Below are 18,121 nucleotides of genomic sequence, written 5' to 3'. Positions count from 1 at the left end.
TAAGAATTCTATAATTTCCTTTATATCAAATCCTGCTTCCATATTTCGACTTCGATTAAATTCCAAATTTAACTCCTCTGGAAGTTTCTGCAAAATGATAGGACAGAGAATATTTCCATAAATTCCAGAAGTAACGTTTAACGATTCTAAACTTCGAATGTTGACTTCGCATTCATCGTACAGCTTACGCAGTGCTTTAACATTTGAAATGTTTCCCACTGGTTCAAGGGATAATAATTTATTCATATGCGAAGTGATAACAACATCTTGTCTTCCAAAACGTTCTTTCAATATTTCTACTGCGGAATCATAATTCAGGTCACTTAAAGCGAAACCGGAAATGGCAGCTAAAGCATTACCTCCAAGTAAGGATTTTAGGTACGCAAATTTTTCAGTTTTTCTCAATCCACTATGATTATGAATTGTATTTTCGAACTGGTTCCAGAAGTCTAACCATTTACACGAATCTCCGTAATAAGTTCCGATTTGCAGACGTGGCAACTTCACTGTTTTCGTTTCAACTGGAAGTGCAACATTAGCCGTTTCGTTCTGATAAACTGTTCTAGAAGATTCCGAATTCTTCTTCAAAAATCGTTGCATTCTTCCTCTCCATATAACAGTTTTATCCTGGTATTCTTGACTTAAGGTAACTTCATTTTCAATCTCCTCCGAAGTTACTTTCGTTTCTATTTCTGAATCTAAACTTTTCAGTTCATTGATTTTCTCAATTAACTGTTCATATAAATCCTCGATTATCTCAATTTTCTCATTTAGCGGAATATTATTTGATAAATTCGATTCGACTTTGGTTATCAGTTTCGTAGTTAATTGTCTAACAACCGATCGTTTCTTTTTCAAATGTTCAAGAACGCCCTCCATTTTCGAAATATTCAGTCTGTCAATTTCCTGGTTTGTAATAATCCCGGTTTGCAGGCACCATAAACAAAATATGTATAAATCTCTAATAAATCAGACTGGATCGCAGTTAAAGTAATAAACAGAGGAGCGTTCTTCCACACAACATTTATTCACGAACACCAAAGACGAACTGATACATATACATAATTGACATCACAGTTTCTTTTTACAAACAAACACTACCGCCATCTATTGGCGATCTGTGGATACACAATCCTAAACTTAACAACATATAAGTATATTTTTGGTAAAAATACATATGTATATCTTGAAATTAATCAAAATATTAGATTAGGGTAATAAAAATAACAAAATCCATGTATTAAATACCTGGGGTTTTTGATATTGTAATCAAGAAATATACCTTTCTCAAGGCAATTTGCTTTTTGGAGCCAAACCTTTGTATTCTTGGAAATTTAATATACAGTACGATTAAATAAATAAAAAATTAGCTATTTACCATACATTATTATGCTTTTGGATGAATTATTTATAAATCACTCGCATATAAACCAATATCCAAACTTCAGTAGTGAAAAATTTATTAAATTTCTTGGCTTATACATGAAAATATATGGTAATTGATTTTTGATCAAAAATTTCTTTTAATTACTTAATTAATTATATGGGTTGTTCATATTCAATTTGTTGATTAATAAATTTTATAATGCAGTATTATTTTTTATTTATCAGATCAAGAGCCTCCTCACTTTATCAATTGTCCAGATAAACCTATTTTAGTTGCTAAATCTACAAATGGTTTGCAACTTGTAAATTTCACAGAACCAACTGCTATTGATAATTCTGGAAGACTAGCTCGATTTGAAGTGAAACCTGCTGGATTCAAACCACCAGTGATGGTTTTCGAAGATATGGTTGTGCAATATTTTGCCTATGATTTTGATGGAAATATTGCTGTTTGCTCTGTGAACATAACTGTTCCTGGTAAGACTGCTATTTCAATAAGGTCAATTTATTTAATTTATATTTTGATACTTCACTATGGAATATTCCATTCTGTAACGATAAAATGATGTGCAAAATTCTTATAATAATAATAATAATAATAAATATCATTAATTTCTGCTGATTTTTTACTTCCTTGTACGAAGTAAAAAGAAGTATTGTAATCGCGAAAAGTTTCAGGCAGCATATTTCAACGAAAATATACATTTTGACCGCTATCAAATGCAATTTAACGATGTGTTTTGCGTGATATCTGTGCGTAAGGACAGAATAAAATGCTCTTTTCCTTCAAAAAAATTATAAAACTGCTTTAAAATTAATTCTGAAGAGAATTTTTCGTGACATCTGTACGAACGTATGTATGTACATGTGTATGTACGTATCTCGCATAACTCAAAAACGAGTAGCCTCAGAACGTTGAAATTTTGTATATAGGACTGCTATAGCATGTAGATGTGCACCTCGTATTTTGGTTGCAATCGGCCCCACCAAACGTATATAAATATATATATATATATATATATATCCACTCTGTTACCCAGCTCAGTGATCTCAGTTTCTTTACTCTTATATGTTTGTAAATTGTACATTTTTTGCTTTAAAAATGATTGAATTATGTTTTTTTTATCTTTCGGTTAAGGATTTTATGCCTTTAGTAAATCTGTGTGCAATATTTTTAGAATTATCAGCAATTTTAAAGTTGTTTAATTGCCACTAAGCCTGTTTTAAATGGCGGCCATTGATGTTTACATTTGAAACAGGAGACTAGTGGATTAGTTGCCAATCTAGAGAAATTTAGCTTCGCAACAACAAAGATAACGCCTTCATTTATTATTGCCAATTAAATCATGCTTAATTCTTTCTGGAATTTTTTCGAGAAAATAAGTGTTTAAGATTTACTTTGTAATTTTTAATATAGATATTTTGAGTTTTTATGTGTTTTTGCCTTCTCGCGAAGTGAGAACTGAATTAATTAAATGAGAAATACTCAATCCTCTGTGAAAAACTGTTTCTTTTTTGTTTTGTTTGCTTAATTTCTTTTATACATCATTCTAGCTTTTTTATAATATTTGAATAGAACATGTGGCAACGATTAGATAATTCTATTCTTTAAATGATATAAATTTTGGGCATTATGAGTTATAATATGAATGAAATATATACGTTAATTGTTATATAATTATTGGATTATATAACAGTTAACTCAGTTTCCGTTATATAATTATTATATAAGTTAACTGCTGTATAATTATTAATACTATTAAGTGAATCTAGTGCCAGAGTGTCACTATGGTAAACAAATACTAGAGTGAATTTTAAAGAATGCATTTATTGTATTGTGGTTTATGCGCTGTCGGCGAAGTAGATTTAATTCAATCCAATAAGTTTAAATGAAATGCAAGAAAAAATGCATATAATTTAATATTCCAATACAAGGAAGTCCTGTGGTGTACACATCAGATTTTTTATTTCTCATTTTGTGCTAATATCGTTTTCTGTTTAAAATTTCAGATGATACTCCTCCATCATTGACATGTCCTCAGTCATATGTTATTGAATTAGTAGAAAAGCAAGATAGTTACCGAGTAAATTTTGAAGAAGTGAGAAGAATGGTTAATGCTTCTGATAATTCAGGAGATGTGAATATCCAAATTGCTCCACAAACTGCGTTCATCAGCCTTGGAGGCTATCGCAATGTTACTGTTCTTGCAACAGATAAATTTGGAAATCAAGCAACCTGCCATTTCCAAGTATCTGTACAAGCTGCACCTTGTGTTGATTGGTCTTTAGAACCACCAGCAAATGGTGATGTTAGCTGTGTTCCTGATGATTCAACCTCTGGTTACCGCTGTGTAGCAACTTGTAAAGAGGGATATAAATTTACTGATGGTGCACCACTGAAAGAATATGAATGTGCAAATGGTCAAGCTTGGGTTCCTGGAAGTATAATCCCTGACTGTGTTTCTGAAGGTAATTGTATTATGCTATTTGGGAAATAATTATAACCATTGTTAATAAATATTACTATAAGAAGAGATTGTTTCAGTATTTAAAATGCAAATGGTAAATGTATAAAAGAATAAAATAATCCTCTAATACTTATTATTATCAATTAAATTTCACACAACCTATTTTAGTATATAGGACTGCTATAACATGTAGATGTGCACCTCGTATTTTGGCTGCAATCGGCCGCACCAAACGTATATAAATATATATATATATATATATATCCACTCTGTTACCCAGCTCAGTGATCTCAGTTTCTTTACTCTTATATGTTTGTAAATTGTACATTTTTTGCTTTAAAAATGATTGAATTATGTTTTTTTTATCTTCCGGTTAAGGATTTTATGCCTTTAGTAAATCTGTGTGCAATATTTTTAGAATTATCAGCAATTTTAAAGTTGTTTAATTGCCACTAAGCCTGTTTTTAATGGCAGCCATTGATGTTTACATTTGAAACAGGAGACTAGTGGATTAGTTGCCAATTTGGAGAAATTTAGCTTCGCAACAATAAAGATAACACATTCATTTATTATTGCCAATTAAATCATGCTTAATTCTTTCTTGAATTTTTTCAAGGAAATAAGTGTTTGAGATTTACTTTGTAATTTTTAATATAGATATTTTGAGTTTTTATGTGTTTTTGCCTTCTCGCGAATACAGTTCTTCAGCTTTACAAGGCAGAAATGCTGAGATTTTAAATGAGAAAGATTATAAACTGTACCATAAGTCTACCATTAAATGTATTTTTATGTTATGAAAATACTGCTGTAACTAGAATTAATGAACTTGAAAAATTAGTTTCATTTTCATAATTAAATCTGTGTTAATCTTAATTAAAATTTCTTTTAACCATTTACAACTATCGATCATTTTGTTTAAAGTTATTTTGTAATACTTCATATGTCTGCAAGATCTATATTTATTTATTTATGATTTTATACAAGACTATTTGAAAAAGTAACAAAATATTGACCATTTTCAATTTTACTTTTCAGTTCATTTTTTTAAAGAAAAAAAGGGGGAGGAGGGAAAAAAATGAAAATATTGTTTTTTGTTGGTTTACGCATAGTTCAAAGAAAACTATGCTTTATTTTGAAATGAGCACATAGGTATAGGGCAATTTTTGCAAGAAATATTTATTGCCTTCAAAGAGCTGTATGACAGGAAAATATGTGCCAGTCTATGCATGCTGTCATTTTTCAGGCCTTTCTCAAACAGGCAATCAATTTTAACATTGGAGCAGATAGAGAAGCTGCCTATATAGCAGTTTGATAAATACAAGAAGTGATCTCCTCTTTTTCATATCAACTAGAATTATTTTAGTCTCTTACATTTCTCATTACTGAATCTCTTATGGCTCAATTTTATATTGCATTATCACTATGGTGATCTCTTAAGTCTTCCAGTGTGCTAGTTTATATAACTCTATCAAAATGAATAAAATGTTCTGTTGAACTATATAAACTTAGTTAAACTGCAATATATAAATTAATTACAATTAATTGCAACTCCGGGTAATGCTGGGGAACAGTAATTTCATTATCTTAGATCACCTGATTTTGACTAACTTTTGGTCTCTGAATCCACAAATAACCTCCGTTTTTGTCTGTCATGTCAACTTTTTAAGCAACAGGATATTTTCTCATTGTTCAAAAGTCTCACAAAATATGCATATAAAAAGAAAACTTGTGAAATATGCCGTTCACAAAAAATAGTGTTATTAGTACAAAGGCTGTCTATAGTTACTGCATGTTAAATTGTATTCAGACAAATAGTAAAGTTTTTTTTTAACATGCATATTAAGGTAAAAATTTTCTCATATGGCTTTTCATGGAGTGTTTAATCTGTGGACATTCTCACTTAATGCTCCAACAATATTCAGCCATCATATATACATCCCATCTACCTTGATATTGTATCTCCATGACCTTCAGATCTTGGTGAGATCGCCGACCCTGCTCATCACTGATTGCATCAAGATTTTTCCAAGGTTATCAAGATGGCTACGTAAAAATTGCAGTTTGATGCTCTTGTTGTAACCAAGCATTCTGAAGCTCTCCAAAAGTTGCTGGACAATTTTTCTATAATTCTGTGCACATGTATTTCTAAGAAAACTTTTGATAATGTTTTTTAATACCAACCAAGCATTCTTTTCAAGTTCTGCCATTCTGATTCATCTTTAAGGAGCTGCCAAATCTGTAGACCAAACACACTGCACTTTATTTTTTCAAATGATAGGCTAGGAAATGTCGAAATGAGATACTTGAAACAGTCTCCTTCAACTGAAAAAGCTTTAACAAATTGCTTCATGAGACCCAATTTTATATGCAGAAGTGAAAATATAATGTTCTTTCTGTCAGCAAGTGGCTGATGTGGAATGTTTGGATCATCAGGTTTCAGGTCAGATCTTGGCAGCCAATTTAATTGCACCCAATGTTTCTCATGAACTCTGCTCTCCTACATACACAAAAAACAGGGATACTTGGTATAAGTGTGCAACTGGCCAAGGAGGAAGCAGACCATTTTAAGGATAACCATATACCTGTGATGGTACCATTGGTACCTGTGATGTTACAAAAATCAATGACTCTCTTTATGTCTTCATATTCTTCAAACAAATAAACTGAATGGCCTCTGGAGCTGTACCAAATAAATTTCCATTGTAGAGCACCTGCTTCGAGCTCTAGTTTGAGCTATCGATGAACAGTCTTATAAGCTGGAATTCCTAACTCTTCCATTCCTTTATTCAACTCATGCTGGTCAAATTCCTTACAAACAGAATCATATTCAGTTTCAAATTCTTCATTGTTGGGATCAATTCAGTATTCACCAGAATCATATTCCTATATTTCCAAAGAGAGTAATTCTTTAGAAACTGCACTGGGAGTTCAGCTGAGTGAGGCACTGGGCATATAGATGATGTTAAACTAGGGTACTCCGTCTTGCATTTGTTTTTCTTTTTGTATCCTAATGTTTTCAACTATATAAAAGTACAAACACTTGAGTAATCTTTGGGCTTTGGCCAAATCATAGGTATACCAAATGGAAATTTAGAACATGTTTCCTTAATCCACATCCATAAAGTCTCGACACACTGCTTGCATACTTTGTGATAGGCCTGTAATTTATCTTCATCACCAATTTCCACTTTAAAATAGGCTTGCTTGAGAAATGTACTGATGTTTGTCCTTTGATTGGAGTTATAAACCTGCTACATATACAACAAATCAAAGCTGTTTAAGCACTTATGGTGTGAACTAGCAGAGTCAAGCATAAGCAAAGATTTCAGTTCATATATAAATAAAAACTACACACTGCTAAACCTTGTATATTCAGACTAACTCGGATTGCATGTCAGAATGCATTTCACTATACCAGAGCAACATACAATGTCTCACTATATCAGAATGCATTTGCATGTCAGAATGCATTTCACTATACCAGAGCAGCATACAATGTCTCACTATAGTATCTCAGACATAACTGAATTAGTCTAGACAAGTATGTGCCTATTGCTGGTTTCCTACAGAATCATTCACCTGGCAGCAATCGGAGGGTTTTTGTCAGACACTAGAAAAGCAGTAGTACTCTACCTATAATCCATGCTCGATGATGAGCAGAGTGATCACATTCACATAAGGTGCAGATAAAACTTAATGTGATAGAAGAAAACTAACTACAGTTTTGAAATCAGCATACCTATTTAACTCTAAAACGACTCAAAACTCGAACTCAACAGAAACTGTGTTACAATTTATTCCCCATTAATAGAAGTGCATAAAACTCGTGATAGCATTGCTTATGATAATTAGCATTACATAGCATAGTATGCTTCAGAATAATATTGTTTTTAAATAAAACATTAAAAACTTATAATTAATAAATAACAATTATTATTATGATCGTTGTCAAGAAGTGGGCTTCCAGCCTGCTCTGGCTTTAAAAGTTAACCTATGCACTTTGTATGCAACATGATTCATTGCTTCTTTTAAGGAGGGCATTCTTCTGGAAATCTCCCAGGTTTCATTCATTCTCCACACAATTTTCATTTCCGTACATTTTGATCTTTTTCATTTGAATTAAAAATATTTAATTTTTGAATAATGTTTTCATTTTATGTGCATTTAAATTTTTTGAGATTTTTCTTAAATTTTTTTTCATCTTGTATTTTATTTTGATTTGAGCCGAACAATTTATAATTCCTGGGACTATAAAATTTTAATTCGATTTCTTTTATTTTGTAAAGCTTCTATAATATATTCATTTTGAAAGTGGTTTATTTACTTCCCCCCATGTATACTAAGAATATCTGCCAATTTTACAAAATTTTTCATAATTTTGAAAAAAATTGATTGTTTTATGATCTTGCATATGAAATTGACTTTCTTCGAATTTTACAATTTTTGTGAAGGTGCCAAAAACTGTGCCAGTTTGAGAATTTTTCATCAAATCTGTATTAAACCCAAATTCTTAGCAGACATTCAGATTGCCATATTTGATTTCATCCTGTGTATTATATCAAAGTTCTTACCCTTTTAAAACATGAATTATTTTGTTATGTATCATCAAGTTTAATATATCAGTATTTGGGCAATTTTAAGACCAATTTCTGTACAAAAATTTTACGTCAATGATTTCTAAATTTTAGGATGATATTTTGGAGCAGGGGGAGACAAATGCTACAAATCATTGCTATATTAATAAAATAATGGTATTATACTAAAATTAAGTATTTGGGAGGTAAAAGTAACATTAGTAGGAAATATTTTAATTTCTCTTTATTATATTTAAACATGTTTTTAATTTCATTTTTGTGATTTTTATATACTTTAATTATGAAATTTTAATGAGATGATAAATGTCATAAAACACAATTAACTTCATATTTTATGATAGTGTTTTCCCCATTTGATTATTTAAAAATATTTAGATATAAGCTAATTTTCTTTGGAAAATTTACTTTATGTTTTTCCTGAATTCTTTTTCAAAAGTCTTCTGATTTTTACTCTTATGAAGTTGGCAAGCATGTGATATGCATGTAATAAATATCACTTTATATATAAATTTAAAACAATATGTATTTTTTCCTAGACACTGACGAGGCATCATATGATGTGGTAGCTCAGATTGAATATAGGGCTGGTGGTGCAGTTTCTGTTCCATGCTTAGAACAATATGTTTCATATGTGAGAACCTTTTATAGTTCCTTGAATGACCTTCTTTCTGGCCGTTGCTCTGCAATAAATGTTAAGATGGATATATCCTTCCACAACACTACAGTGAGAATGATTGCTGAAAATACAGTAAGTATTAATTTATTAGGATACTTACTGCATATAATTTATATTAATGTATAATATAGCATAGTTAAAACATTCTATATACATATATATATTCATTTGCTTATAAGTTGTTATTGATTATCATTTATTTTTATCGGCAATTTAGAGCAAATTTGCTTTGCCCTTTTCTTAATATGTTAATCATTAGTAATTCCTTATTGAATTTTATTCATCATATGGCTTTGTATTCTCCCCTTTTTTTTTATTGAATATAAAGGGTAGTTCCCCACTTTTTGGGACAGTGCTGAAGTCATAGATATTTATTTCATTCAGACTAATGAGTAAAACTGTGGTACGTATATTGATGACATCATTACTAGCAAACATATTTACAATAAACCATTGCTTAGTCATTTTATGTATTTATTTATTGCTTGTTGAGGGATTTAAATTAATGGATATTCAAATAATCTGAATCTTTCTATCATACCTGAACTAAGGTGAAGTGTCTTGGTAATTTCTGCACAGAGGCTATGCTACTGCAAGAGACTATATTCACTTTTGACACTAATAAGTTGGAAACTCTGGCTCTGCTGTTGTAGTGGCCCAGTTATAGCATGAGAAATAATTATTTTTTATTTCATATATTTGTTCATGTGTTTAATTATTTTATAAAATTAACTTTAATATTTTGTTAATATTCATATTTATATTTCTTTTATGCTGAATGCCAATAAGTAGTTCATATTTATATTTAAATTTCTTTATGCTGAATGGCAACTAGTTCTAGTTCTGATTCATGATTGCTAGGTTTTGGTTTCAAAACGTTGCTCATAGCGTCGCATTTCGATAGCTGGAAAATAAAATGCAATAACTTAGCTATTTGTTTATAATTCATGCTGTTACTAGTCATAAATTAATTTTTAACATTAGTAGCCAAGTCTACACTGTCAATTTATCAGACTTTGCCTCTTTTTAATATCATATGTGGGGATGCTCATTAAAAAGTTTAGAAAAGATAGATTGGCCTAAATTATGCAATTCAGTTTTTTTTTTTTTTTTTTTTTTTTTTTTTTTTTTATCTTTGTCTTTCTGATAATATGTGTAAAGAACAGTGATTCTGATTGTATTAGACCATATTAGGCAGCAAACAATAAATGTTTATCAACTACTTTTTTAATATCGACAGTAATTTCGTATCAGGTCTTGCAAGGCTTATATAGAAACTTTATTGCCCCTTATATTTTAGAATGCTTCTTTAATTCTATTTATTGTCTGTAAAAGAAATGCACTGCTTTTATATAGTAAGTAATTGTCTTGATTAACTGAAAACTTTTTATTTTTAGATTATTATGACTTACACACTAAGGATCAAACCTGCTGTCAGTCAGACTTTGTTATATGATCTATGTGGTTCTACTTTGGGGCTTATATTTGATTTAAGTGTTCCAAGTACATCTGTTATCATTGAACCTATACTGAATATTACATCCGTAGCTGTTGGTGGACAGTGTCCTGGAGTGCTTGCCATTCGTTCTAATGTTGACAGAGGTTTTACGTGTGGTATTGGAGAAGTGCTAAATGCAGATAAAGAAGGGCAAATTCCCAACTGCTGTAAGTCATAAGTTTTCTGGCATTAATTAAACTTACTTTACTTTGATGTAATTACATAAATTTGAATAATTTTGTTTATATACAAAAGAGCTAAAATAAGTATATATTATTATACATATATATAAACCAAGATTTTGCACATTTTGTTTTAGATGTGCTATATATGCAGTGTATCTTAGAGTTTTAACTCAGAATTTCTTCAGCAAGTCCTAGTGAATCTGCTTAATGATAATGATTGGCAATGATTACATACATTGTTCCTAATTTGCTTGCTTTGAAATTCTAGTGGCTTAAGTTTAAATGCAATTTTATGCTTAATTTCATTCAGTTAACATACATTGTTGTAGATTCAAAGGCTGAATAACAAGAAGCAGTAACATCTTTTTTGAGCAGTGCAACTATTGTCAAGCAGTATATTGCAAAGGACAATGCTGTATCAACTTTTTCATTTTCTTTATTTGCCTGATTTCCTACCTTCAGGCTAGTTCACGTTTCATAAAGTGAAGTTTCACATTAAAAAGGATCATTCTGAGAATGAATTAGCTATTCAGAAAAATGTAATAAGGAAGCAAAAGAGCATTTTAACAGTTAATTCCTAATTAACAAAGGCATCCCTAAATTTATAAGGTCTGTGAATATGCCAAGATATATAGAGAGAGAGAGAAAAAGAAGAAGAAAAGTCTGCAGCATGTAGAAAAAAAAACTGGTGACAAACTTGCTCCCATCAAATCTTAACTTTGTATGCATTTATTCTTAAAATATCATACAGGCATTTTATGTGTGGGTGTGTGAGAGATAGAGAGAGAAGAAGGAATCTGTAACTATCTTGAGGACTGGGGAACTACTGTATAATTTGAATGATACATAAAGGAGTGACTAGCAGATAGTTGTGGCTATAGATATATAAGATGGTATTTATAGACAAACATGACTGAACATTGGACATAATTCATTGCTGTATTTGTTAATATTTTCACCAGATAAAAAAAAGGTTCAAGGCACAATTCTCACCTTCCTGTAAAATAACTTTTAATTATCTGTTAAATATTACTTTCTTAATTAAGAGTTTAGTTTAATAGAAACAAAAGTCTTGTAGTCCTGGCACCATAGCCAGACCAATTAATGTGGTTGTACTGTATGACAGAATTTGAAGTTATGATAGAATTTATGAATGGCGGAGATTTCATTTAGAGGCAAAAAATTCTAGCTTTGGCCCTAAATCTTGTCATCTATGTTGAACATCAACTACAGTCAAAAGTCGTAAATATGGACTCGTCGGGACTTCGGCGATTCCGGATTATAGATCATCAGTTTAAATCTAGTAAAATGGCATGAAGAAATTATAAAATTAAAAATATGAAACTGTAATTTACGAAATAAAGAACAATTATGATCTAAAGTGTATCAAAATTTACAAAAAAATAAAAAAGCTTAATATTTATTTGTTTACTTTATTAAACATTTCTTTCAATGTAAGTTGTTTAAGTTGCTTCGTTTTTATGTGTTAATACATTCTCTTTAATTCTATAAACAAACATAATTTCTTGTTCAGTTACAAAGTTCCGCTGTTCAAGTCCTATAATTGCTGTGTCGAGAATACCGACTAATTTGTCAATCGAAATTTTTTCGTTTTCCTCTGTCACTTTCTTCGTCATCAGAAGCAAATTATAATGACGAGGGATTTGATTTAAATCATATCAAAGATGGAGCATATCGAAATGAAATACTACATTTAGTAAGCAATTATAAGCCAAATAAAATAAAAACATCTGCTCTGAAGATAAGGACAGTGCTGACAGATCAACTTCGAATTCATTGCACGCGGCGTTAAAGATAAACAAAGTTTAGATAAACAAAGGATATGCCTTTATCCATTTTTTGCAGCAATTCCACTTTTTGTTTAATGGACTCCGAAACATACTTTCACTTTGTAGATCCGTTACATGTTAGTAAATATAAATCGGAAATTCTATTTGACATAATTGAAAGTTCAAGCTTACTTTTATAAAATTGCTCTAACAGTCTGCAAAAAAATAATAAGCCGGATCCAATTCGAAGATTAAGGAACAACGCAATCTGCAACATTAACTGAAATAGATAATTAGAGCTTAGCGTATACCGTCTGTTATACATTAAACGCACATTCGTAAACGTATTTTGCGCACGCGCACATGCAAATTCGCAGCCGTAAAGGTCTTACGCGCATGCGTCAAGTCGACGCATGCGCAGAAAGTTTGTAGCTTTGAGGTCCGAATTAACGACTTTTGACTGTATAATATTTGTTACAATATCTTAAAATGCAGGAATAAAAATTTTAGTGTTTCTATTTTAATTTAATTCTATGGTTGCATCTAGTAATTATTGAGATTAAAAAGAATCTTTTAATTTTCAATTAATATTTTATGCTAATAGAACTCAGTTCCTTAAGAATATCTAATCACTTAATTCTTTAAAGTGCATATGCACTTCATAGAATATTGCTATATATATTGATGCTTGAAGAAAATATTTACAGCTGTTGCGAGAACCCCCTTGCACTTTTTTAACTATCTAAAAAGATGTGCTGATTTAAAAAAAAATTCTTAAAAAAACCATTTGAACATTCTTAAACATTTTCCTTATCCATTTTTTTTTTTTTTTTTTTTTTTTTTTTTTTTTAAATCGACTTGTCTTAAATGCTAAGAACTTTTACTTTTTCTGTTCATAAATCAAAGCTTCACATACAGTGGAACCTTGGATTGTGAACACATATCATCATGAAGAAATTATTTGAAAAATAATATCAGATGATGACCAGTGTCTTGAATTTTGAATACTTAAGTTGGCAGTAAATGATTTTCAAAGATGTTTTGAAGTAAACACTACCACAGAATTAACACTCAGAAACTTCCAGAAACATCATTTTCACATTTTCCATTGCTGAATTTTCCTTAAACAAAGTCTGGCAATGTATTATGAATTCTTACATGATACACTTATGCAATTATTAATTTGGCTTGGAGGAAGTTATGGCCAGTTTGTGCTATAGTCAGAGACTAAAATCTCTGGCACTCTTGTTTTGTTATGCATGATATAATGTCTCTAGGCAAAACCATATGCTTGGAAGTTAATACTGAAGCCATGAAGAAGTTACTAAAGAAATGTTATAATGGGCATAATGAGAAAAAATTAAAGCAACTTGAGAAAAAGCAATAAATGTAGACTGTGGAAGGAATGTTTTCAGAAAAAAAGAGGAAGGATTAGTTCTTGATCTGTGAAATTTGTGCAAAATAGAGTATGGTATGATATTTTTTATAATGATGTCATCCTGATAAGGGTCCTGCAAGGTATCCTTTTAAGGTAAAGCATAAGTATTTTCAATGAAAATGCCATGACTCACTTTAGAGACATTTTAAAATATAGACAACAACAAATTTTGAGTGAGCTGGAGACCCATTGAGTCTCAAGCAGAGTCGAGAGGACTTCTCCATTAAACAGTAGCATTTCTTTCCTTTCTCTTCATCATCATTTCCATATACCATCCACTCTTTGTAGATTTAATTCAGATAAAATTAAGTTTCTATCCATTTTATTAGTTTAATGTTATATTTGTCTTTTTATCTTTGATTTAATAATTTCTATTCATTTTGTACTATGCAAAAGTCTGTTGAAGAGTTTAAACAGATAATCATTTTAGTTTATGAATATTTTGAATGATGAATGGCCTTAGGAATGAATTACATTTGTAAACTGAGGTTTTAATGTATCATATATTTAAAAAATGAAAGGAACTCATATAGGTTAATATTTACATTTAATTAATGAAAGAAGTTATAAAAAATACATGTAAATCGGGTTTAATTAATTTAACGTAATAGTTTGAAATTTTGAAATAGAGGCGAATTTTATTTGAAATTTTTATTTCCCCCCCCTAAATAGTGCATTGTCCAGCTGGTACATATGCATCATTAGATGGAGGATGCATGTTTTGTCCTCGAGGTACTTATCAAGATTTAACACAACAAGCGGAATGCAAACAATGTCCTCTTGGGACTTTCACTAAACAGGAAGGAAGTAAAAGCATAACAGAATGCATTTGTAAGTTTTTATGTATTTCTATTAGAAGATACATTAGAAAAAATTATTATATCACATATAGCATTTTAATTTGAATTTTTTATGTATCTATGTTTTTTGTGTAATTATTTGCATTTAAATACTTATTTAGTTTTGTTATCAATTTTAATGTTATTGTATGTATTTGCAAATGATATAATCAAACATGTAGATATCTTTTGAATCACATAGGCAAAGATAGAGAATTTTAAAGAAATAGGACAAATTTGTGAAAATTTCTTAACAGTTAGACTTTGTATAATGAAAATAGGCAAAAAATTTAAAATGAATACTACCATAATTAATTTAATAATGAAGCAATAAGGTAATTGGTTTAAAAAAACAGAAAAAATCAACTGAGTGAACAAAGATGTCAATTTAAAAATATTCATAAAAATAACAAACTGTTGATTAGTAATATTTTAAAAAAGCAATGGAATTTATTTTAAAAAATGGCAAATAATAAATCTGACTGAATAAAACAATTGTAAATAATTGTAATAAAATATTAATTAAATATTTCAAAATTTAAAATTAAATCTGATGTATAAAATAATCAGTTTACTCAATTGAAATTTAGTTACGTTTAAAATAAAGTACTCTAAGGAAATAATTAGGGCCATAAGGCTACATTACTTTCAGTGAGATTTGCTATTGTTCTTATGAATTCAGTTTTAAATCATGCTGTGGATTTTTACTCAGGAAAAAATTCCATTATTAATAGGCAAAAAATGCAGATGGAAAATTGATAATTTAATGAAAAGTAAAATTTTAAAGAAATAGTTATAAATGTATCTGGTAAATTAATGAAATAAATAGCATAATAATAAGTTAAATATATGTTATAAGGTATAGTTGTGCCTATCTTATTTTTTAGCTGTTTGTGGTTATGGTACTTATTCTCCAACTGGTCTTGTCCCATGTCTTCAGTGTCCAAGTAATTCTTACACTGGTGATCCTCCTGTTGATGGATTTAAAGAATGTTTCAAATGTCCAGCAAATACTTACACTTATTCCCCAGGATCTAAAGAGCCATCTGATTGCAGAGGTATGTGAAGTAGTAATTGAAATTAATTCCATGAAAATATAAATTTGATGTCTCATTATTCATTATCAAAGAATCCTTTAAAAAAAGTGAGTTTAAATGAATTGTTAGAGAGAAATGCATTAAGAAACTGATGATTAATTATTGTACATCTTAAAAATCTAGAAAATATCCAAAGGATGGAATATTTTCCTTGCAACATAAGTGTCATTCATTTTTGTATGTTTGTTTTCATAAAGCCATGGATTTGCTTATTTATCTAGACTTTAATGTATTTTAATATAGCTGATTTTAACATTAAATATTGATATATTTGCTGCTCATTATAGTAAGCCCTTATGTTCTATTCCCCTTCAAAGAAAGACATAACAGTTGGTCACTATAAAAAAAATGGATTTAATATACTGTTATTTGAGAACTTTCAGCACCAGTTGTCATAATGGAATGATTGCTTATGATTTGTAAATAGGAATGCTGATAATGAACTTAATTATATTGGAGAAACTTTTACTAATTAAGTACAGTACAAAGTCCAAAATCCGTACTCGTCAGCACTTCGGCCGATTCCAGATTTGGGATTTTTCCGGATATTAGATCATCAGTTTAAATCTACTAAGATGGCATGTAGAAATTAGAAAATTAAAAATATGAAATCATGATTTATGAAATAATTAAGTATTTATGATCTAAAGGGTATCAGAATTTACAAAAAAAAAAAAAAAAAAAAAAAAAAGAGCTAAATATTTATTTCTTTACCTTATTAAACATTTCTTTTAATGTAAGTTAATTAAGTTGCTTCATTTTTTGTGCTAATACTTTCTCTTTTATTCTGTAGACAGATGTATTTGCAAATGATATAATCAAACATGTCATCTCTTGTTTAGTTACATTGCTGAAGTCCTGCTGTTTCGAGAATTCCAACTAACTTGTCAATCAAAATTTTCTCGTTTTCAGTAACTTCTCTGTCACTTTCTTTACTATCAGTAGCAGTATTTTCTGGATCTAGAACCATACTACGGATTTTGCCATTCATTAATTAATTGATGATTGAGAAGCATTGTCATCACAATGAAAAACTTCTTTTATATCATCTTCATTTATTACGGCTTCTCCACATTTCTTTGCAAAATCTGTCAATTGGAAAATTTCACCTTTTTTTTTTTTTTTTTTTTTTTTTTTTTTTTTTTTTTTTTTGCGATATCTGAAAACCTTTAAAATTAGTGGCTCTCATCATCAAATTTAGCTATCCTTCACTATACATATTTGGCTATGCATCATGAGCTTGGCAACTAAAGACAAGTTATTCCATTAAATTTTATTATGCATGGAGTAGGGAATCAAATGCACATGAGTAAAGCCTACGAGAAAACGTTGTTGGTGGTTTTGAGGTCCGTATTTTAGATCATTCCGGATAATTGACATCAGCATTTCAGACTTTGTACTGTATTGTGTATTCTAAAATTATAATATTAAATCTTATTTTTACCTTTTTAATTAATTTTATCAATAACTCAACTGAAAATACTTTAATATTAATTGATATATTTCCCATAAAACTTTAGAGCTGTTTGACTGATAGTCAAATTCTCATTATTTAAAATATTTCATGAAGAATTATTTGTAACATTTCTTTTACAGCTCGTTGCCCTGCTGGAATGTATTCTGAAACTGGGTTGGAACCATGTGCTGTCTGTCCAGTGAATTTCTATCAGTCACTAGAAGGACAGACATCATGTTTGGAATGTGCCTCTTCTCATACAACAGCAAGAGCAGGCTCTACTGGTCAAACAGAATGTGTTCCATGTAAGCTTATTTTTCTTGATTATGTCTAAGTATATTTTTCATACATTATAAACTGTTCAGAATTATTACATAAAACCTTAAATTATATCTCAAATTGAATTACTACAACCTTTTTATCTTTTTCATGCAGTTTCATTAATGTATGGGTATGGGATTATCTGTGACTCTTTGAACCATTAAATTCTGCATCCATCAGCTATTGAGACAATATGAAAAGAGAATGAATCTAAAAAAGAATTTAAAAAAAAATAGATTATATTGTGCAAAAAAAAATATTATGATTTCTGTTACCATGTTTACAATAAAATGCTGAAATACTGTTCCAAAATGTATGTTATTGTATTGTCAGATAAAACGGCAGAGAAAAGATTTTCCCTTAATTGCCAAT

General features: G+C 29.8%; 1 protein-coding gene across 1 annotated transcript in view; it reads left to right on the top strand.

Moving 5' to 3' along the window:
• LOC118190575 (uncharacterized) overlaps positions 1-18,121 on the top strand; it is a 216,653-nt gene that overhangs the window by 140,633 nt on the left and 57,899 nt on the right. Inside the window, exons 28-34 of the mRNA XM_085820802.1 lie at positions 1,612-1,863; positions 3,397-3,855; positions 8,986-9,197; positions 10,523-10,790; positions 14,709-14,867; positions 15,763-15,933; positions 17,569-17,733. Coding sequence (XP_085676928.1) covers positions 1,612-1,863; positions 3,397-3,855; positions 8,986-9,197; positions 10,523-10,790; positions 14,709-14,867; positions 15,763-15,933; positions 17,569-17,733 — 1,686 coding nt within the window. The remainder of the gene's footprint in view (positions 1-1,611; positions 1,864-3,396; positions 3,856-8,985; positions 9,198-10,522; positions 10,791-14,708; positions 14,868-15,762; positions 15,934-17,568; positions 17,734-18,121) is intronic.

Source organism: Stegodyphus dumicola, chromosome 7 (assembly GCF_044657685.1).
Source record: "Stegodyphus dumicola isolate Sdum_Otavi_A_Nest chromosome 7, ASM4465768v1".
NCBI classification, from domain to species: Eukaryota; Metazoa; Arthropoda; class Arachnida; order Araneae; family Eresidae; genus Stegodyphus; species Stegodyphus dumicola.
Note: the sequence above shows the minus strand (reverse complement) of the source record. Positions and strands in the feature narration are given on the sequence as shown.